The sequence below is a fragment of the Ctenocephalides felis genome, unplaced genomic scaffold, assembly GCF_003426905.1.
Source record: "Ctenocephalides felis isolate EL2017-DRISC unplaced genomic scaffold, ASM342690v1 CF-g0.4_SCAFFOLD_01604, whole genome shotgun sequence".
NCBI lineage: Eukaryota > Metazoa > Arthropoda > Insecta > Siphonaptera > Pulicidae > Ctenocephalides > Ctenocephalides felis.
The window spans coordinates 961,053-984,526 of NW_020537758.1; the positions used below are offsets into that span (position 1 = coordinate 961,053).

At 30.6% G+C, this 23,474-nt stretch overlaps 1 protein-coding gene across 1 annotated transcript; it reads right to left on the reverse strand.

The window, feature by feature from the left end:
• Window positions 1-20,241: 20,241 nt before the first annotated feature.
• LOC113372707 lies at window positions 20,242-23,152 on the reverse strand. The gene is made up of 11 exons (XM_026613055.1): window positions 23,031-23,152; window positions 22,776-22,969; window positions 22,488-22,710; window positions 22,207-22,425; window positions 21,910-22,056; window positions 21,629-21,846; window positions 21,271-21,473; window positions 21,044-21,213; window positions 20,744-20,902; window positions 20,484-20,673; window positions 20,242-20,391 (listed from the first exon to the last, which is right to left on the reverse strand). The coding sequence occupies exons 1-11, from the start codon at window positions 23,150-23,152 to the stop codon at window positions 20,242-20,244; spliced, it is 1,995 nt and encodes a 664-aa protein (XP_026468840.1).
• Window positions 23,153-23,474: the final 322 nt, after the last annotated feature.

Sequence of the window (23,474 nt, forward strand, 5' to 3'; positions counted from 1 at the left end):
ACTTATCCATAATTGTAGAAATGTGGTTTTGCTGTTTGCAAAAATTTGGCTCCTGGACAGCCAGAGGGCGCCAGGCCCAATGTCGTATTTTTAATTTTAAATGTATTTACGAAATAATACAAAAAATTATTCAACCAATGCAAAATATAAATTTTATGGGTACATTTTTTACAGAGATAACACTGTATATAACCTTGATCTGGTATTTTGTCACAAAAATTCATCAGCAATTCGGATAGCTATTTATTTAATTTATTTCTTGTAAATTGCTTTTTTTAACTTCCCGTAGGGCAAGTTTATAGTAATCGCAAAAAATCGTTTGAACATTTGAATTGTATTAACAAGATGAAGAACTGATCAAATTTTCATGAAGGCAGGTCTAGCGGTTTCGGAGATCTAGTAAAAAAGGAAAAACAAATGCCATTTGGCAGTCAAAAATGATCATTAGACATATGCACATCAAATTATCAGATATTTTAATAATAAGTGTGCATTTTGTTTACATTTCTATGAGTTCCGTTACCAATGTTGATCCGTTAGACGGCGACGCGGCGCTTACGCGCTTCGTCTCTGTGCAGTTAAAGCAGTACGATTGCTTTGAAAAAAAGTTCAGGATTTCTAAAATATTTCAAAATAAATTTTTCTTTAAAAAGTTTTTTTTTTTCAAAAAAAAGTAAATTTTTGTCAAAAATTTATATTATCTCAAAAATCTAATTTTTTCAGAGTATTTTTTTTTCAAAAATGTTAATCTTTTTGAAAAAAATAATTTTTGGCACGGAAGTTCCAGCAATTTGCCTTACAGCACGATGCCAAGCGCCCCACTATTTTAACTTCATTAATATTTTGTATTTTTTACACGTTTTCTAGGGCAAAATAATTAAATGTTCAGGTGGTAACTTTTATGGAGGTTATATGAAAGAAACTTTTTAAACTAACTTAAATTTAAAGATATATAAAACAACTAAATAACGTATACTTAAAAATTAACTTAAGGTCTCGTGCACTAAACAACAGTGCTCATGACTAAAAAGAAATAACAACGAAAAAAAATACTTTTGTTGTGGATTTGTAAGCCTTGGTCTAAATATCAGGATGATGGCTGATTATATGATGATATTCAGCCATGCCTCTACTTTCAAATATTGTTGATAAAATTCTTAACATTATTGGTTTCTGATATATCGGTGGTAGACCTTTTACCCATGACCTATTATTATATCAGTGCTCGTGTGTCATTACCCTTCGGTCCTGTTTGGGTTTGCAAAAATTTCGAAGATTCAAAAGAGCGTGAATCGATTTCGTCATTGGATTATAACGCTACGATTATTATTTTATTGGACTCGCATCAGGTAACACGATACCGAATATCTATAAGGATGCCGGTGGACCCTTTGCCGAAACGTTGGACGCATTTAGGTTTTAGGACTATCGGATTTCATGATAAAACAGCCAGGGACAGGGAGTCTGCAAATAGACCCTTACAGCAACTCGGTATACTTTTAAATGAGTAAAATATTAATCTGTAAAAATCTGATGATGGAACGTACCTAGTTCCAGAACGTTGAATATATATATATGTTTCTATTATTATGGGGTGCCCTTTAGTGTATGTTCATCAGCCCTTTTGACCCTTTGTTGGTTAAAATTCAATCTTAGTCCATGATTAGAAATAATATTCTCTGCATCTTGATCTCAGGGCTTAAGGCGACTCCAACAGTCAAGTCGCCCCCATGGAAATAATTAAGGAACCCAATTAATTATTAATTGCTACGCTAATTGATATATACACTGAGGCAGGTAGGAATATATATATATATATATATATATATATATTACATATATATATATACATATATATATATTTATATATATATATATACGGTTCTGTTCAAGCCCGGAATTACTAATAATTAAATTTCGCGGGTCTGGAGTGTCTATTGTCAAATTTTTTTTTATTGTGTTGGTATACATGCCCTAAGTATGATGAAATTTTTCAGCTATATTCACTGTTTTACTTTGTCTGTGGTAGTCGCTAAGGTTCGACGTGTTTTTCTAGCTCGGCGATTTTTACAATGGAAGAATTGAAAGTCAAAGAATTTGTATAAATTTTGCGTAAAAAAAAAAAAATGAATAAGTGTTGCAAAGTGCAAAATTCACCAGATATGGCTCCGTGTGACTTTTTCCTATTCCCAAAGTTGAAGAGACCCATGAAAGGACGGCGGTTTTCCTCGATTGAAGAAAATCGCTGAGAGTGCTCAAGGACATATCAAAAGTGAATATCAAGGGTGCTTCGAAAATTGGAAAAAACGCTGCATAAGTGTATTATATCTGGGGGACTACTTTGAAGGGGACCACATTAATGTAGACGAATAAATAAATATTTTATATTTATATACGAAATTCCGGGTACTTTTTGAACAGACCACGTATATATATATATTGTAGAGTTTCGAACAAGAATCCAAAGTAATTAGAAACAAGAAAATTTTTTAATAAACAATTTCTTTATTTATTTATTTATTTACTGTCGACGTTTCGGAACTAGGTACCTTCCATCTTTAGAACATCTGTCAAGAAACATGATCTTGATGAGATTTCAGCAAACAATATGTTTAAGAAAAGAAAATGGATTTTTCTTAAATAATAAATTAATTTCTTTTCTTAAACATATTGTTTGCTGAAATCTCATCAAGATCATGTTTCTTGACAGATGTCCTGAAGATGGAACGTACCTAGTTCCGAAACGTCGACAGTAAATAAATAAAGAAATTGTTTATTAAAAACTTTTCTTGTTTTTTTTATTACTTTTGGATTCTTGTTCGAAACTCTACAAAATATACACAAATCCAAGATTCTACCATTTAATATATATATATATATATATATATATATATATATATATATATATATCGATTAATATAGATTAGTTCTGGCTTCAAGTTGATGTAAAAGAATTCGATTTGATTTTAATTCGATTTTGCAAAGTGTGAAGAATTCATACGAAAAATATAAGATACAGATAGTTATACAAATTATACTACACACTGTTCTATATATATTTTATATATACTGGTGTATATATAAAATGAAAGAAATAATGATGAAAAATATCGAGTATTAAGTGTGTATCCATTATTTGTATTGTTTTGTGTCAGTTGAACAAATAGTTCGATCAGAACCAAAATATTGCTTCTAGATAATGCGTTGGATTTGTCTCGATTTATTATGTATATATATATATATATATATATAAATGTATATATGATCGATATATAAATTATATTTCAGTGTGGTGTCTGTATTTTGATATTAATGATACCATTTCGTTCTATTGTCGACGCAGAACAAATGCTTTTTGTGTTTTAACAAAGGCTTCTGTATATATGTTCTCACTATTCTCATAATGGACATCATATTTATGAAACTCGTATATATATATATATATATATATATATATATATATATACTGGATGACCCGACAGACGTTGCCCTGTACCCACGACTCACCTGATTTCTGGCAATAATAATGTAGACATTTCATTTTTCTTATTCATAATCATGAATTTATATAAGTAAATTGAAATTTTTGGCAAATGATAGTTTTCATTTGTTTTCTGTATATTGCTATCTATATACTTATAAATCGTTCATAAAACAGTTATTTACACGTGTCAGATAGTTCATGTAACTTGCCTTCAGGCAAAATACCACTTGCGACTAGTTTTCTTATTTGACAATAGTTCATGAACAAGGAAAAATCTTGTATATAATATAGAATCTTATATAAAAAAGAGCGAAAATTAAAAATCAAATATGAATATGTATGTATGCACAATGCACATATTTTTTGTTTGTTTATTTATCAATCTAATGTACATTGTGTACATTAGGCTAAAATTTTTGACTGTGGTTGCGAGTATATGGTCATCGTGTTGGGCTAAAATACCCGTATCATCGGCAAAGGTGGCAATCATTGTATTTGGATTTACTGGTATATCTGCGAAAAAGTATGTGTGTGTATGATACCTGCCTTTACCAAAAACTAATCAGCACATCTCCCTACCAACAGGAATCGACTGCTTTTTAAAATTTTCAAATCGTAGTTAATTGTTCTAGAAATGAAATTAACTCAGGCATTGTCAGATTGTATGTATCCATGTCCTTTACAGCTTGCTGTCAACGGTATCAATATTTGTCTTAGAAATATATGAAATAAATAAATAATTATGAACATTTTTTACAATATTTAGCAATATAGATTAAAAAAATAGAGACGGGAATAGGACTCGAACACGCTTCGATCAAGCCTAAGAGTTGAAATTTCGTTTCTTTAGCGACTGAGCTACATCGACACGTTGAATAGTCAATGTATTTCATTTATCTCACAAAAAAATTAGTCAAACTAGTAAGCACTCGCTATAGCTCCTCGGGGATAGGGAGGTCCGGCTGCTCTTGGCAACTGTGCCAATCGGCCCAGCTGTACCCCCTCACCACGATAAGGTGGCAGCCACGAGGGGGGGGATGGGAGTCAGGGGGAGAGACGGGATTGCACACTCACAATTACACTGTGATCGTCGGCCGAATTCCAAATCGACGCGAAAGCCAGGGGAATCGCACGAGGGACTCGACCCCGACAGTCGCGGATTCGAAGAACCCGACGACGAGCACCACATTCGCACCATGCACACACTTACACCATGCCGCACGTAAGACAGACGCAGGCCGAATTCCGAATCGACGCGGGAATCACGGGAATCAACCAGGAGACTCGACCAGGTGACGTCCGCGGGACTCGAGGAACCCGACGGCGAAGCCCGCCGCCACACAGTTTGGCGGCTCTTGCTGGCCGGCCCGACTCGAAAGCTCCGGGCACCACGTCGCGATCGAACCGCTCCGGCCCTGGACACGAAATTTTGTTCAGTGGGTGGAACCCTTCCAGCGTTCTGGTCGACGGTCTTAAAGCCTGGGCCAACCAAAGACCTCGCAGAAGTGGCCGAGTCCGACGATGCCGTCGCCGAAGCGGACCATCGTATCGTCGGCGCAGTATTCTATCGCGTGCACAAATATCGCAGGACGAAGGCATTCTGCTTCGAAAGACAGGCTGCCCTCTAACCTACAGCGCACACAATTTGTGCAATTCAAAGTGTCGATTTGCCTCAGTTGACAGAACCCACATACTTTTAGTCTTGATCGATGCGAGTTCGAGTCCCGTCCCCGCCTATTTCTATTTTTTTATTTTTATCTGTATAGTCAAAATATAATAATATAATTTAATATAAAAATATTCTAGGTTGATATTCTATCTTAAATTGCTATTTTAAAGTATACCAATTTGCTGTAGTAGTTCTTTAATTTTACCACCCTAGTGCACATATGATTTTTAAATTTCGTACGAGTTTACTCCAATAAAATGTTCATTTTTTTCTAAATAAAAAAGTTTGATTAAATCCTATTTAATCGTCTCTCGTGTGCGGTTTGTTTGTTTGTTTGTTGAATGCATTTCAGAAAGGACTTTTGGTCCTTTCGTTCTGATTCGAATGAAATGCAATTAACAATCCTCATGCAGAATTGATTTAGTCTGACCTTAAATGGGGCCCCTTTGTTTAACGCTCCTCCTTTGTTTTAATTCGCCTTTGATGTACCAGGTTAACCACACTCACATGATGTTACGAGAATGGTCAAGGATAATATGTACAAATAAAATAAATCTTGGTAGATGATTTTGAAATTACCGAAGGATGAGGTTGTGTTCTAGTTGCAAAATCTGATTTTGTAATTTTATGGTCAGTGTTTTATATATGTTTTTATTGATTATTAGTGTTTGCTTATTCACCTGTATAAAATAAACTTCGTCCATAACCAATTGTTGACAAATCTCTTGAAACGGTTTTGGAAAACAAAAAATGGATATGTGCAAACAAACAAGTTCTTAATGGCGTCTTTTGTGACTTATATGTATGTATAAATATTTTTGTATAATATGACATGTATATATATATATATATATATATATATATATATATGTATATATATATATAATAAATGTGTATAATTATAAAATCTAGTAGGCGCCCATTGACAGCTCATTAGTCCTGAGGCGTGTCCCGTGTTCCATCTCAAAGTTTCAGATGGAAAAACAGGGACAGATTTTATACTCTTGAATTTTAAATTATTAACTTCCCGAAGAAGAAGTTTTCTCAACATTTGAAGACATTCTGATTTTTCAAAAACAGTTAGACCGATTTTAAAATTTTCAATTTACTTAATAAATCTCAATAAAGGCTTGCAATGATAAGTGTTTGAGAAAAAATCAGTTTGTAATTAATTAGACCTTACAGAGAGTTTATTGTTGAATCAAACGTCCAAAAATTTAGGCTTGATTGAATAATATATATATTTTTTTAATAATTAATTTTTCGATAGAAAAGATTATGTTTTCACCAGAAAATCCCATTTGCTAATTTTAAGTTTTCTCAACGTTTCAAGACATTCTGAAAATAGTATGTGTGCTAAAATTTTACATTTTATCGACGTTACCTCAAAAACGTCTAGACCGATTTTAAATATTTACAATCTAGTAAATGAAATTCGATAAGGACCAGTATTGATTAGTTTTTGGTAAAAATCGTACCGGTCGTTCTTTCATAATTAAAATTGATTGAATTATAAAAAATCAGCACATAGAATCAATTTATATTCTGATTGACTAGTGATAAATGTATAGTTAAAGAAATGTATATTAAAAATCTTAATTATCTTATTAAAAAATTTTAATATCTGTTACAACTGCTAAATAATATGACATCTAGTAACACAAAGTGAATAGTAACATAAATATAAATAAAATATAGTACAAAATAAAGGATAGTATTTTCTATAAAATGAAATCCGTATTATTATGATTTAATATAAAACAAAAGCAAATAATGATAATAATAAATTTAATAAACAAAATAAATAAAATTGAAATGATTGAAATGAACAGTTGAATGTTTGATTATCACCATTGAAAAAATAACTAAATCTTCATTCGTTTTGTTGTAAATTCGATTTTTCACATATATCAGGAAGTTTATGACTTTAGGCATATTGCCACTTACACCTAGCCTTTTTTCTTAAATTTTTCTTTAATCATGTTTTAGTTAATAATATTAAATGTACGTACTCACATATTTATCTAGATATAAAAATTAAGGAACAAAATGCATTTGTAGGCGTTTTTACCCCAGCCGGTACGCTGAAAATACATTTAACCCGGAACAAGGCCTTGCTCCAGGTTACGTACATTTTAGCCTAACATTTTCTTATGATATCTAGAAATTGCGCATACGTATTTATTCATAAAATAAAATTTGTGTGATTAGAACAAAATGATATGATAAATTGCATAATATGTACACTAAGTTGAAGTAGAATTTGTTAAAATTAAAAAATGTAGATAATTAAAATTTGAACAAACTTGTCTAATATTTGTGTAAAATAGATATACTTTATATGGGTCATCAAATCATGAAGCATGATTTTGACTTCAAAATTTTTTTCTATTTTTTTTTATTCTCAGTTCGTCCCTGTGTCCACCGTCCTCTTTGTTTATTTTAAAGTAGTTCTGTTCTGTTTTTTTCTCTCGTTGTTTTCAAATATGTCATTTGTGGTTTGAAATTTTCATCTGAGCGTATCCGTGTGTCTTTCTCTTTGTCCCCTTTAATGTTATTTCAAAGCAAATAACTGACTGACTTAAGTGCTTTTCAAACAACACACTGTGGACGACACAGGAATCCTCCGAATAGGAGGAGACAGGCAGACAGGTAGACAGGTAGATAGGTGAAGATAGGTAAATTGAGGATAATTAAAGACCGAAGGTGATTGGTCCGAGTTTTTAAAATATGGATGGATACCTCTAAACCCTGCACCAACTTGATTGAATTTATAGATTGTTTTGTAAGAAATGTAAGAGTGCATATTATTTTGTATTTGTTTGCTAAGAAATGTAATAGCGAATTTATCAACCTTTCCGAAGGGGGTTTTATGTTTTTACCAGAAAATTCAACTTGCCAATTTAAGTCTTAAAGTTTTAAGTCATTCTGAATCGTTTGACACCAAATTTGGGCAAACTTTGTGTAAGACAAATTTTGAACTTCGTCGACGTTATCCTAAAAACGACTGAACCGATTTTAAAAACTTTGTGTGATAAAAAAATCCTGGTCAAAACGAGCATCATTTGATATTATGGGCTTACGAAAAGTGTTTCAATTTTGAAAATTTATTCAAATTTTAGATTAATGAGCTGTGGAAAAATATCAAAATTCTATCGTCACAATTTTATAAGTTGATACTTTTTAATTTTTATTGAATAACTCAAATATTTATACATTTCGGAAAATATTTGCATATTTTTTCTATTTAAAATATCATTTTTAATTAGATTGCAAAATTTTTATTATTCAATTCATCTCTTTTATATTTATTTATTTCTTTATCCTTTTCAGTTGATTCTTAAGTATTTTTGAAAATAAGTATTTTGTTTAACAAACTTAAGTGTCTTTATTTATTTATAAATTATACCATTGTATTAATTTCTTCTGAATTAACCCTGAGGTTTAAAAAACTTTATATTCTTTCATATTTTTACTTTTTTGTATTTGTTTTCTAAGAATTGTAATAGTAAATTTATCAACTTTCCAAATGGGATTTTAGGTTTTTGCCAGAAAATCCTTTTATGTCTCAAAGTTTCAAGTCATTCTGAATCGTTTGACACCAAATTAGGACAAACTATGTGTATAAGACAAAATTTGAATTTTCTTTTTACATATTACATACATTTTTACTGTTTCCTTGCATATTTTTACTATTTATTACATATTTTTTCATTCTTCAATAAAATTCAAAGTAAATTTTGACGATTTCTAAACGTACACAATTGTGATAAATTTTATAATAATATACATATATGTATATTTTAAATTGTACGCAAAATAAATAAAATATTAATGCACTTACAAATACGTATGTGCAATTTTTTTCTTTGCATATTTTTACTGTTTATCATATATTTTTTATTCTTCATTAGAATTCAAAGTAAATTTTGACTATTTCTAAACATACACAATTCTGATGAATTTTATAATAATGCATATGTATATTTTTGTATTAGTACGTAAAATAAATAAAATATTAATTACACTTACAAATACGTATGTACAATTTCTATGTCCCATATGAACCCGGTACGGTAAAATGCACGTAACCTGGAGCAAGGCCTCGTTCCAGGTCAAATGCATTCTTAGCGTACCGGTTGGGTATGGGACGCTGGGAAAAATTTGCAACTGGAAAAAATGATAGTATAAATTTGTGATTGGTCAAAGTTTTTCAAATGTAGTATAATCGATATTATTGCTACATATTTAACAAAGCCATCGAGAAATTGAACAATAATTAGGTTGGAGAATGTAATAAGAAAAAACAACTTACAAGGAAAATTTTCAGGTTTTGTATATATATATATACAGTAGAATCCGATTAGTATGACGCCGGATATATTGACAACCGCTTATTATGACGTAATTTTAAAGGCAGTTTGGTTTCCATATAAAATTTCTTAAAAAAACAGCTGTCTAACCGGATATGTTGACCTCGCTTACATTGACATTTCGCTTATAATGACCCATTTTTGAAAAAAAATTTGGTCCAAGTATAATGACCGACATGATTTTACACCTCCGATAACATAGAGTTCATGTTTTTCATTGCACATTGTTATGGTATGGCACCACTGTGAACTACCCTTGTGTGTCAGGTCGCTACATACCTTCAGGTCTCTATGTTGCACGAGATTCGCGCTATGGAAACTTTGGCAACTTCCGGCATGGACGACCTCGTGCAAAAAATAAGTAGGCTCATTCTTGGTGTTCGAAATTTTGAAGCGATAACATCTGCTATAATTTACTGAATTAGTAAAGTTCTATATTTTTTACTATTTTCACCCAGTAATTAAAATTCAAACGAAAATTACAGATTTCTTACATTAAAAAATGCATTGTTATGTCATATTTTTAATTAAATTTGTCAATTTGTTAGTATGTGTCATTTTTTACCTTAATTTTTGTATTAAATTACTGAAATTAATAACATATTCGCCAAAAATTGTTTTTTTTTTCAGTACGCTTAGTATGACGACCGCTTAGTATGACGAGTTTTTGCCGTCCCTTGAATGTCATACTAAGCGGATTCTACTGTATATATATATATGTGTGTGTGTGTGTGTGTGTATGTATATAAATTTATCTGTCATTTAGACAATAAGTCTGTTGTCCGCCTTAATAACTTTATTTGATAAGATGACTAGCGTTTCATTTAATAATTTTGTCAAAGCAGTGATGGCCAAACACTTTCTTAACTAAATCCTCAATATACATATTATGTCTAAAACGAAATTATCACTGATACATATATAAAAGATTTTTATTTACCTAATTTGTATACTGACAGTAACATTTTTTCAATTTTATATATTTTACAAAAATATTTGGTTAACTTTGGAAAGAAATTTTGCTCTTCTGATAATTTTATGGAACAGTCACCGTCATCTTCTTCGTAAACAATTGTAATAGAATTTTTGTATTGGGCAATTCTTGATTGTACGACGTTATAAATTCATTTGTGTCAGTTGTTTGCAATTACCAAAAAAATTTAAAATATTAAACTTGATCTTCAGTGCAATTTGATTGGAAATCCTTTAAGATTTTTAGTATTACTAATAAGATATCAATCCAAATGTGGATCCGCATATTTTGATGTCTAGCACTGTCTTTTAAAAGTATTGATGACGTCTCCATTCGTTCGGCCAACAATATAATATAATAGAGGTACAGTTCTTAAAATAATAAACACAAAAAATTATTAAAATTGTTTTCCATAATTGGCCTAGGTGACTGGCCATTATATATCGAACCGTGTGTGTCTATAAATGTGTATGTTCTAGACGTTACTAACAAGATTCTCATAATGCAGAGTCATTATTAATATTGCTGCATTATTATAAGTAGAGGTTTGGAAAACCTGTTTGGAATAAGAGTCACTATTGTTGGAGGATCAATCACACGAATAATTAATATTTTACGGTTTAATTATGAGGTACAATTAAAATTGCTGAAAATAAATAGAAAATGACGTATGAAGATTCTGTAAAAGTTAGATTGAAATTTGTTTGTGAGTTATTTCTGGATTTTGTACCAAATAATCAGTTTTCGAGTCTCGGGCTCCGCAGATTGGGGCCTCGTCCTCGTCGTTCCTCTTCCCACAATGAACCAAGGAGTACATTGTAATCTATATTGAGCCACTAAAGTGGTTATTTCTTTGGACAAAAGTCGTTTGGAATTACCTCGGACGTAAATAACGCCGAGAACGAATTTTAAAATGATTTAATACGTCGTAAAGACGAAGTGAGTAGACTGAAGGGATCCGAGGCCGAAGAGCAAAGTAATTTATTAACAACAAAGTCAGGGAAAGGATTGAATTTATTTACAGACAATCACATTATTATTATTAATATTATAAGTGCCATCTCAAAGGCAGGTCCATAATTTATAGGTTCTTGTTGGTCAACTTATGCATCATCAGCATTTTTTTGTTCCAGATTTTTCATGAATCTTCGAAGTCTTTTAGATTTATCTTCAGAGTCCATGTCTCTGATCTTTAGAGAGCATTATTCTTATGAACAACTTTATGTATATTATGCAAATATAAATATTTGAACGTTCGTGTGTTCGATTTTAGAGAGACCTTTAAATTCTTTTAGAGAGTCCACGTCTCTGATCTTCAGAAAGCATTATTCTTGTCGTTTCGTTTGAACGCGTCAGAATTTTACTTCATTTTCAATGTGGATTTTAGAGTATACCGAATTGCTCTAGGTTCTTGTGTTGTAAGAAAAAGTTGTAGTTTATTCAATTTTAAATAAGTTTGTTTTATACTTCATTCATCTAAACGAACGATTTTAAAATTATTTAATTAATACAAAAGAAATGCGTTTTTGTGATTTTATGTTGATATTCAATATTGATTTCAGAGTATATTAAATTGCTGTAGAGTAAATATTACAGTACAAGAGCTACTATATTATCTCAGTTTTAGTAATATTACTACGGGCTAAATATTATTTTCCTCTTTTACATAAAGATTCTTCGCGATTTTTATTCTGTCAGAGGAGGGCGGATGAGCAAAGTTTTGTTTTGGGATTTGTTCGAAAGCAAAAAGTGAAAAAGTAATGCCGTCGAAATATTTTCTAAAATAACATCCCTTCGTATCGAACAAGGGTGGATTGGATAAGGATAAGGGGTAGCTTAGCTGTGAGCTTTTAGCTTTAAGCAACAACGGAGGATTTGCCAAAACATATGTACGATATAATAATACTATACAATAATATATATATATATATATCTTATATATAAAATTCTTCTGTAACAATGTAAGTTTCATTAATCCTCCTAAAATATAATTCGGATTTTCATGAATCTTCCTGAAGTTTGTTCGGGAAATTTTTTAGAATGTTTTGATTCATAGAAATATAGTTAGATTGTAGAAATAAATGGAAAAAATTACAAAAAACCGCTTATCATTGTTTGCCCTTGAAAATATTTAAGGCATAGTTTGACATTAAAAACAAAAGACGACTGTCATTTGCCAAACATTTTCATTCACTTATAGGCTAAGACAATATTAAAATATAATATATTTATGATTATGAATAAGAAAATGAATAAGGACTACATTATTATTGCCAAAAAGAAGCTGAGATGTGCTAAAAATTAAAATAATATAAGATTTAGATCGCACATAAAACTTAGCCTACAACTACAATTCACTTTGACTAATTATTATTTTTTAACTTTTAAATGCAGTCGTGTTTTACTAAACCACGATACAAAAATAATTTATTTATTCAAACAATTATTTAGAAGTTTCATTGTGTCAAAAATTCATATGTTTGGCATTGGATACGAAATATTTACTCAAGACAATGGAGCATTTTGGGTCTGAATATTATTAATGTGCTCCAATTTGCATGAAATTTTGGAATTAGGTTCATCTTACCCTCAAGTTTAAAAGTAAAAATAATTTAGAATCATATGCCACTTCCCTGGGGAATGACATCTCTTTTCAGTGGTGCAATTGTATCTCTTTCAAACTGACGTCGGATATAAATAAGAGAACTAATTATAAGAGAAAAATGTTTAATAATGTTTTTCAAAAAAGAAATTGCTTTTCAAGTTACTGGCTACTAAAAATTAGTTGTTTTTTGCGCTTTTCATCGTTTTTGGCAATTATTTCTAAAAATATACATTTAAACGAAAATAATGTAATGAACAAAATTATATCAATCAAAATCCTAATAAATCGGTGTTCTATAAATTGTTCTAAGAACAATATTAAGCTAGATATGAAAATGGGGTTTTATTGTACTCAAAATAAGCTTTAAAATTAGTACTTTCGCGTGTAAGATCAGTGAGCTATCATGCAGATAAAAGACGCATACAATATTTTTTTCGTTTAAAGCAAATAGTTTTTGAGTGCCATTTCACCAAAATTATGAAAATTCAAGGTCTTTTACTGACCAATTATTGCTTTTTATTATTTTTCTGTTACACAAATATTGATAGTGTACAACCAGAATGTCTTTCGAGTCCTTCAATCCTTTGCCATTTCAAAATAAGAGAAGTTACGGTAAAATTTATGATAGAGACAGTATGATAGAGAAATAGTGTATTGCAAATATTGATAAAATCAAAATTAAAAGAGTTATAATTCAATTAATCCGGTGGGTGAGTTTATTAGTGAGAAAAATGTAATTTAGATATAAAAATTACTAAAAACCAGTAAAAATATGGTACAAATATATAAAAATTATAGGCAACATTATTGAAGCCATTATTTTGGGTAGAAAAAAACCAATGTTATTAGTACCTTTACCGGGAATGCTATTTATTAATTCTTTCTGAATTTGTTATACCCTTTAAAAGACTTCAATTTTCAACACGTAAATTATGCTATAAATCACAAAGGCAGGCGATGATGATTTTTTGGGTGATACATTTGGAAAGTCAATGTTTTAGTCGTGAATAAACAAAAAATCATTCATTTTCACATCCACATCTACAAGTATGACTAAAAAAATTGTATAAACCCTTGACATTAAAATGAATTGAGCTATTGGAAATAAATTTGTACTATAATTGCAAGTGTTTACAGTATTTAAATTTTATTATATAATTTTATGAACATATTTTAATATTTGTTAAAGGGATAATTAAAGTGTTAACTGTGGGAATTGAGAATCATCATTTTATTTGAAGCAGTTTTACATTCACTCATTTATTGATGTAAATAGTAATTCGAAAAACAATAATTATTAATTTTAACTGAACGGTGAATATTAGTACAGGATATTCAAAAAATGCAGTGTTGGGTACAGGACAACGTCTGTCGGGTCATCTAGTATATAATATATATATATATATATATATATATTAGGGTGGTCCTTAATATGGACATTTTCTAATTTCCTTGCTCCCAAGGGATCAAATGGTTCAAAAATTTTTCCATGCTATTCCCATACGAAGTTTGATTGAACTGCGCACTTTCTAAAAGACAATATTAAAAGCTAAAACTTTCAGAGAATTGTTTTTTATCAATTTGGAACCATTTTAGCCCTTGGGAGCTAGGAAATTTGAAAATGTTCATATTAAGGACCACCTTAATATATATATATATATATATATATATATATATATATATAAATGCCGTCGTCGTAGGTGTCGATAATGAGGAAAAAATAATTAGCAGAATCTGCTCCTTAGCCACCTGCTGCGCTTTTGCCCTTATAATAACTTCTCACACGTCATTTGCACCCTTCTGACGAAAAGCATTCGAATTTTATTTTTTCCTGTAATATTAACTATATAAATAAATAAATAAATAATTCGAGAGATTACATTGTTATTAATTGTGCAAGTATAAATAATAAATAAATAAATTCAAGAAATTAATATGATTTTACATATTATAAATGAAGATTTTTCACTAGAGAATAAAATTTCATTGAAATTCAAATAAATAATGAATGTAAGTTGAGGAGTCACATGATTATTTACTAATAACTTTTGGCTGTGTTTTTTAATAATATAAATTTTATAACAATTTTGATCAATATAGGAAATAACACAGACAAAATAAGAAATTTGAAAATTGAGAAAATTAAGAATTACCATGTGATATTTAATAAATATTATAGCTACAAATTATAACAAATGCGTTATGGTTTATTTCACTGAGGCTGCAATAAGTGAACTATTGAAACGTTTGCCGTATCGAAAATATATTTTTATAGCAACAAAACAAATATTTTATATATATATATATATATATATATATATATTGGTATATGTTTAAATCAGAGGCGTGGTTTCAATGTTTTGTATTATAACCAATGGCCGTACACAAAGGAAGTGGTAATAATTGTTTCCTGCACATATATACCTGTAAGTATATATACACCTGTATATATATATATATATATATATATATATATATATATATATTTAATACAATTGCAGATTTTTCGATATTCCTCGATATTGATTGAGTGCGCGCGCAAGAGTTTACAATGCAAAAAGACCGCCTTCATTTAACACTTTGCAGCCAAAAAAAAAAATCACGTCGAAATTACCTTTTTGTATTCCCCCAGGACCCCCAAAAAGCCCATAGAGAACCCTAATGCACTAATAAAGTTATAATGCGCTTCATACTAGGGAAATTACATGCTCCAATTACAACAATCCATGGGTAACAGATATTTAAATAATTAAAATAAATAGTTTAGTTGATTATTTTAATATGTGTTATCTTGCTTATCTACTATCTTTTAATCTAAGATATTTTCTAAATCGACATCTGTAATGTAAGCCAAAAATTGACCTTTGGAAAACAGCTGAACCAATTTAGATCATTCTCTTTATAATTATCGAAAAAGGGTAAAATTTTGTCGTGACAATTTGTCTCAATTCTCATTGATTTTAGTCGATTGTGTTGAATCAAGGAAAAATACCACTTACAACTAATTTGTTATATACAGGGCCGGTCTTACCTTGAATGCGATTCATGCGAAAAATGCGGGCGCACGCCTTAGGGGGCGCCAAAATGAGATTTGGATATGAAATTTATAATGGTAGAAAAATAATGGCAAATATACATACTATATATATATATGTCATGAGATATAATTTGTTTATCGATTTATACCAAGAATAATTTTATTACAATCGTGTCTGTTTGTATTTGTATGTATGTATATTATAAAAATTGCATTGTCATAGTTCTTTTGAATCGATGATACACTTGTATCCGATGTTGTTGTAAACCTTTCACCATTTCTTTTTTGATATTTCAATTTATTCAACACTTTTTTTTATTTCCTCTGCTTGAATCCATCTACACTGTCAAAAGAAAAATGAATTCTGAAAAAATTATTTTACAATGAGCATGATTAAATTCATGGACCTGTCTTGGGGTAAAGATATAAGATACTTGATGCAAATATTGAGTCAATTTTATCTTATTTTGCAATTATTATTATGAAAGAAGATTAAACTACGTATAAATATTATTATGTTTGTATTATCAATTCTTTTTTGACAGTGTAAAGTGTGGATGGATGATTCGGCATTTTCGAAAACTGTTATTAAAATATGTTTCATAGAAATGAAGACTTACTTAATAAAATCATCGACAGAGCCACATGGATGGACATTTGGCGCCGGATAATATGCCAAGACAACCTCTTGTTAGAAACTTATATATCCGATACAAAACACACACATACATAGAAATACAATAATATACATAAGACAAATAATTTTTTATTAATATTTTTATAGAGATTTTGGACTGAATAATTTTAAGTCCTCAGTGAACTTGTAGAGGATTCACTCTTTCTTAATATTATTTTTTGTATTTCTAGAAAAAACTAAAATTCCAAAACGATTTATCAAATTTGCTACCGTACGAAAGGTGTGAATGAATTTATGATTGATGCACTAATTTCATTTTTTTAACGACCTTGGCAATTAAATAAACGTTTTGGGTTCACTTTTTTTATTTTTTTCATTTTTTGGGTCATTAGGCCCACAAGACAGTTGTTTCGGAACACTATTAATAGTTCTTAAATGAATTAAGAGAATTTAAGGTTGGATAGATTTTGTTACAATTAATCAATGGGTGTCAAAATATATATACGAACATTAAAAGGATTTGACAATTTTTGAAGTAAATCTTCTTTAGGCGCGTGTAAATCCGCATAAATGCAACGGAAGTACGTTACGGCAGATAAGATAAGATAAGAGTCGAGTGCCAATGATTCGTCATTCGCTTTCGATGATATCATTTCTATACGGCGTCGATTGTGATTAGTAGTCGTGTATATGAATAGAGATCTGTCGTTCTATGTGAACCGATATCAACAAGGAAATCGGCATAGATAAATAAACATTTTAAAGTTACCTCGAAGTACAAATCTTGATTTAATAAAAAAAATGCCTGAATCAGAAGAATATTTCACCCCATAAATGATAAAACAAATGCAGCATTTGCACCATGTGGAAACATAAGTTTATTGAAATAATTTCTATATTATTTGTAGTTTCTATAAATCTTTGAAGTTATTGAAATGGAAAATATTTGTTAGGCAAAACAGATATTACAACTGTTCAAAGAATGAGATTATATCGCCAGCGAAAAAGTAAAAACAAATACAAGCAGTCAATGAATGTATGTTAATTTTAATAACATGAAGTTCTTCAAACACAAATATTATATGATGATGAGTGAAATTGTGAAAACAATATTTGTTTAGGCATTGTTTAACATAATCCACTGTTTGAACGAATATTATAGAGTTTATTAATCAGCAATTACTTCATTTCTTTAATGAAGGTTTATTTTTAAATGCTAATTACAATGACAAACCGATCATGTCATATTTGAAGTATAATGTTAAATTATTGTTTTTAAATATTATACATATATTTAATGCTATTATAAATATATAATTTATAATTTATCATTATATAAATGCGTATAATGGTTGACAGATACATCTTGTACCTATTGTACATAAGTTTTACTTCAATCGCGTGTGAACCTTACGCGCACTCTTTTTTTATTTCTCTATTTTCGAACTGACCAAATACTAAACTAGAAAAGAACTTAAATTTGTCGTTGTTTTTTTTTTTAAATAAAATAACAATTTATTTATATAAATAGAAGAGCAAAAATTTTCGTCCTAATAATCCTGAAACGATTTTGAAACTCTATAAAAATGACAAAGAAGTCCTTGCTCTTATTGAACATACTGAAATATTATATGATCTTGAAAAAACTCTGTGTATGTGATATTTTAATTATTTTTTATCATATGGTACGAATGAAGCGAATCAAACATCATCTTTCTTCTGGCCCTGGCCCTCATTTTAATCCGCAATAAGTATGTGTTAATACGTAATATAATGTTTTTGCGGTTTTGCGCCCTTGTTCGCCCGCATTCGATAATGCCGGATGATGCACTTTTGTTTTGTTTATGAAAACATTATTAAGGGAGAACAAATCACTTTTCGCAGACAAGTGAAAGAGGAGAGAGATGTGGGATTAAGGATTAAATCACGATGTTTTACCACATTTTCACATGGGACAAGGGGTGAAATTTAATATTTTGATGGAATTAACGGGCGGAGGCTGCTGTGACGTCAGTCTGTTCAAAAGTCGAAATTATAATGAAAAATATAAAGAAAATCACAATTGGTAACGGAAAATCATTTTATGATATTTAAGTTTATAAAAAAAATAATAATTCAAAATTGCCTGTGGTTTGAACTGGTTTAGAGTAACTTTCTTGTGTTTATTATGAAATTCTGCAGCATTCATAACATCTTTACTCATTTTTTTCCTTACTATATTATTCTATATAATATGAATGTATTGGCAACGTTTTTGCCAAAAATCTTGAATTGAATGTAAAAATTCGCAAATTGCTTATTTAATAATTAAAATAATTAAAATTTGCAAAACAAACACGAAGTGTGTTTTGTCCGTTTTAAAGTTTTTGTTCTAAAAGGATTTTCCGACAAGACACATTTTCTGGCTTGTCGGATTTTCTGTCGAGCCGGATTTTCTGGCGAGTTGGATTTTTTTAAAAAATTTTGTCCTTAATATGAATGTTTTCGAATTTCCTTGTTCCCAAGGTTGAAATGCTTCCAAATGGATGAAATAATAATAAAGATAATATTAAAATCTAAAACTTGCAAAGATTTTTTTTATTAATTTGGAAGCATTTGAGCCCCTGGGAGCATGAAAATTCGAATACATCCATATTAAGGACCACCCTAATACATATATATATATATATATATATATATATATATATATATAATATTCTGGTAAAATTTTGCATTTATATCACGGTGCCATCTAATAGAACAAAACCGAAGTGCACATCTACGATTTCAACCCTTACATTTTAGTACAATCATTTTTAATATTATGAAGTCTGCATTCTTTATAAATTAAAAAATTTTGTTTATTCACTAAATATCAATTACTATTAATTTATTATTTCATATTACTATCAATAATAATCATTTACCTTGAGTATCAGTGAACCCCAAATAAGGGTTCAAATACTATTATCCTTATCTCATAACAACAATCAATTTTCCTTAGAAGATTTCCAATTTTCTTATTTTTTCTCGCATATCAGTTTACTAAATATCAATTTATTTTCAATTTTCTGCAACCCAAGTTCCATGATACGATACGTCGATACGACCCTATTATTCATCCAAATAAGGGTGGAAAGGTCACTTTGTACGAGAACCTTGTTATACCCAAACGACGGTGAAATGAATAAAGGTATTGGAAAAAATTGATATGAGAAAGTTTAAAGATAAGAACTAAGATAGAAAGAAAATACTAAAGATAAAAACTGGATTGCTGCTTTTTGCACTTATTCCGAAACGTCTGAACCTGCCTTTGCGAATTTTTGAAACAATTTATTTGCGATTACTATAACTTACCCTAAGGGTAGTTAATAATAATATTATTTATACCTCTTTAATATTTATTATATATTTGCCTTTAACATCTTATCATCTAAAAACATAGAACTCTTTAATTAACAATCAATAATTATAACAATATCATTTATATCACTTTCATATCCGAGTTCAAAATATCAGCAGGATCTTCTTCTTGTACATCGTCCTGACTGATAAATTTAGCTGATAGTTTAGCTATTTTAGCTGCTGCTTTAAATCTGGCAGCTGCTTTCAACTTTTCCAACTTTTTCTTCCACTGAGGGAAAAAGATACAGTATTTATATTAAGGAAAAAATGGTTATTATTATATTAATGTTATTTTGTCTATTATTTATCACTATTATTAACCTGTTCGTCTCTGCTAGGTAATGATGCCAAGTATTCTGTAACATGGGGTTGATTTGGATCAGCAATGGCCAATACACTAAGACAACCATCAGAAGTGCCAAGGACCACAGCTCGGCCATCCTCGGTGGAAGCTATAGCACTCAATTCAGCCTGGACCCTGTAGGTTGCTATCAGGTTAGTGTCTTCGGTCCTGGGGTAATAATAATATGTAAAGAATATTAATCCAGTTAAGGTAGAAATCATTTTTATGAAACTCTTACCTGAAGACTCTTAAAGTTTTTTTACCACTGTGATAATAAAGAACGTAGTCTTCGGTTTTGTTAAACATACAGATTATCGTGAATACGCCTTCGGCCACTTTTGGAATGTAAGTCTTTACAGTTTGGCCCTTGCGCAACTCTATTAACTCCAAGCCGCCCCTATAACAGAAATATAACTCCTACAATAAATGTAAGAAAAACATAACTTTTATTTTTGATTTTGGATGTTTCAGAGTGGTATCAAACACTAGACATAATTTGCCATTTTATAAATACACCGGTTGATCTTCATTCCATTACCTTGCAGGATAATACAATCCATGTTTTCCATCCTTGGTGCAACTTCCTCCCCATTTCGGGACTGTCCTTAAAATCCTTTTGTTCCTGATGTCAACTATGACTCCTTTATCAGATCCCAAAACTCCTGCCAAATGTGCTTTGTGTGGCATTCCAACTATCCTGGTAATTTCCTAATAAATAAAAAAAATTATAGGTTTAACCATTTTTCCTAGACTTTTTTCCTTTACCTTTATTCCGCAGTTTCTAACACCAATCTTCTGCACAGGTCCTGTACCATCTTTTGCGCTAAAAACAGCCAAACAGTCCTTGTTATTTTTATCGCTCATCACAGCCAATATGTGCTGATTATCCGAAGTCATCTGTAGTGGCCTAAATGGCACACCAGTTACAGAACGACTTTGGAATTGGAACGAATATAAAACTGTGCCATCTAAAATAACAAAGAAACAATTGTAATAATAATTTCTGATTTAGCTTGATATTAGGTTGTCAAATATCTCCCTTCCGCTTTTTTGCTATTGGTTTATAATACAAAAAGGCGGAAGGGAGATATTTGACAACCTTATATGTTGGAGGATTTTTTACCTGGTACGCTTCGCATGACAGCTTGTGCTGGAACTCTGGTAACATCACATCCAGGCGCATTTCCTGGTCTACTGACTGCCAAGGCACAAATGTTCTGACCGCTAGGATCCAGATGTAGAGACACCTGCCTGATGTCAGGTTGACGCGCTTTGTGGGTCACTCTTTCGGTGACCCTGTCCCAAATTATGAAGTTTCCTGATTCGGCGGATACAACATATCTGAGAAAATTGTGATAGTTGAGAAAATAAAGCTTTAGCAAATTTTGTGGTTCCGGGGCTTACTTTCCGTTGGGTGTTATCTCAGCATGAGTAACTATGGCTCCTAGAGGACTGTCCGCCAATTTTGATAGAAGTCTTCCTGTCTTTAGATCCCAAACTCCGATACAAGCACGGGTGACTGTGACAGCAATTCCTGCTTCTTGAGATAAACTGCAAATATAGAGTCTATATTTTATTAATAGTACTTTATTAGCATTTAACTTTCTGAGGAAGAATTTGGTTTTAGCCAAAAAAAATCACGGATTTGTTTAAGTCATTCTGAAACGTTTGACATCAATTTGACAATATGTGTCTATTTACCTTATAGAGTCGATTTGTAGTTCATGTCTGTCTATAACGTGGACTTGTTCAAATATATTATTAATATTCCAAACTTTAACAGTTCTATCAATTGAAGACGTGATGACACTGTTCCAATTACCAATGGTTAGAGATTCCAGTTGCATGATGCGTCCAAAATGGGCATCCAAGGATTTCACCAGGTTTCCATCAGGAAGACTCCAAACGTACAGATTTTTCCTGAAACAAATTAATATAATTGCAGAGTTGTTGAAAAAATGACTGGTTATTTTTATGCTCACCTGACTCCTGCAACTGCATAATCCTTATGAGCACTTAGCATAATGCTGTTGGATTGCAGCATTTTCATAGTGATATTTCTAACACCATGTGGTAATTTGAGCTGAATTGCATTTTCGCTAATTTTTGAATAAGTACTTCCGATGGCCGAATTCTCTTCCACACAAGAACCATCGGATTTTTCAGATCCCAAATCCCAGACTACAAAACCATTATTTGTAGAAGCTACAAGAAAAGTAATAATTATTGGTTCCAGTGGAAATGATTCTGTTTTCACTTCCAATACTGACCTAATAATATGGTATCATTTTTATCAAACTTCAACTGCAGCATCATTTCAGTCACATCGTTGTCAGTTCTTGGTAAATCTTCAACTTTTGTCCAAACTTGTGAGTCTTCACTAAGTTGATAATGACTGACTTGGTAGCAATTGTTCATTGTGCAACAGTAGATGCTTTTTCTATCGGTGGTCATCACCATTGCACTACAAAAATTTGTTAGTAGTAATAAATATATTGTAGCAAATTGTAGTAGGTTTAAACAACCTGTGATAGTACAGTTTTTCGGCGGAGCCATTGGGATTGAAGGATTCTAAATACATTCTGTCATCATCTATATCTCCTGACCAGAAAAATATCCTATATTGCTGCAAAGTATCAAACTCCATCACTGGAATAGGGGAATAGATAAATATTTATCCATGTAAGTTGTTGTTAGCTAGATATATATTATTTTTTATGTGTGTTTGAATCCTGGTAATGGTCAATCCGCCATTTTGTGTAAGTCTCTATTTTTAGCAGCTTCAATTTAAAAATATCAATTAACTAGGCCAGAAAAATATGCTATATTGTTTATTCTAACACTGATATAGGGAAAGTTATAAATATTTATCAATAATAGTTAAAAAATATAATTTTTTGTGTATTTTTTAATCCTGGTAACTGTCAAACCGCCATTTTATGTAATTCTTATAGTCTCTATTTTCGACA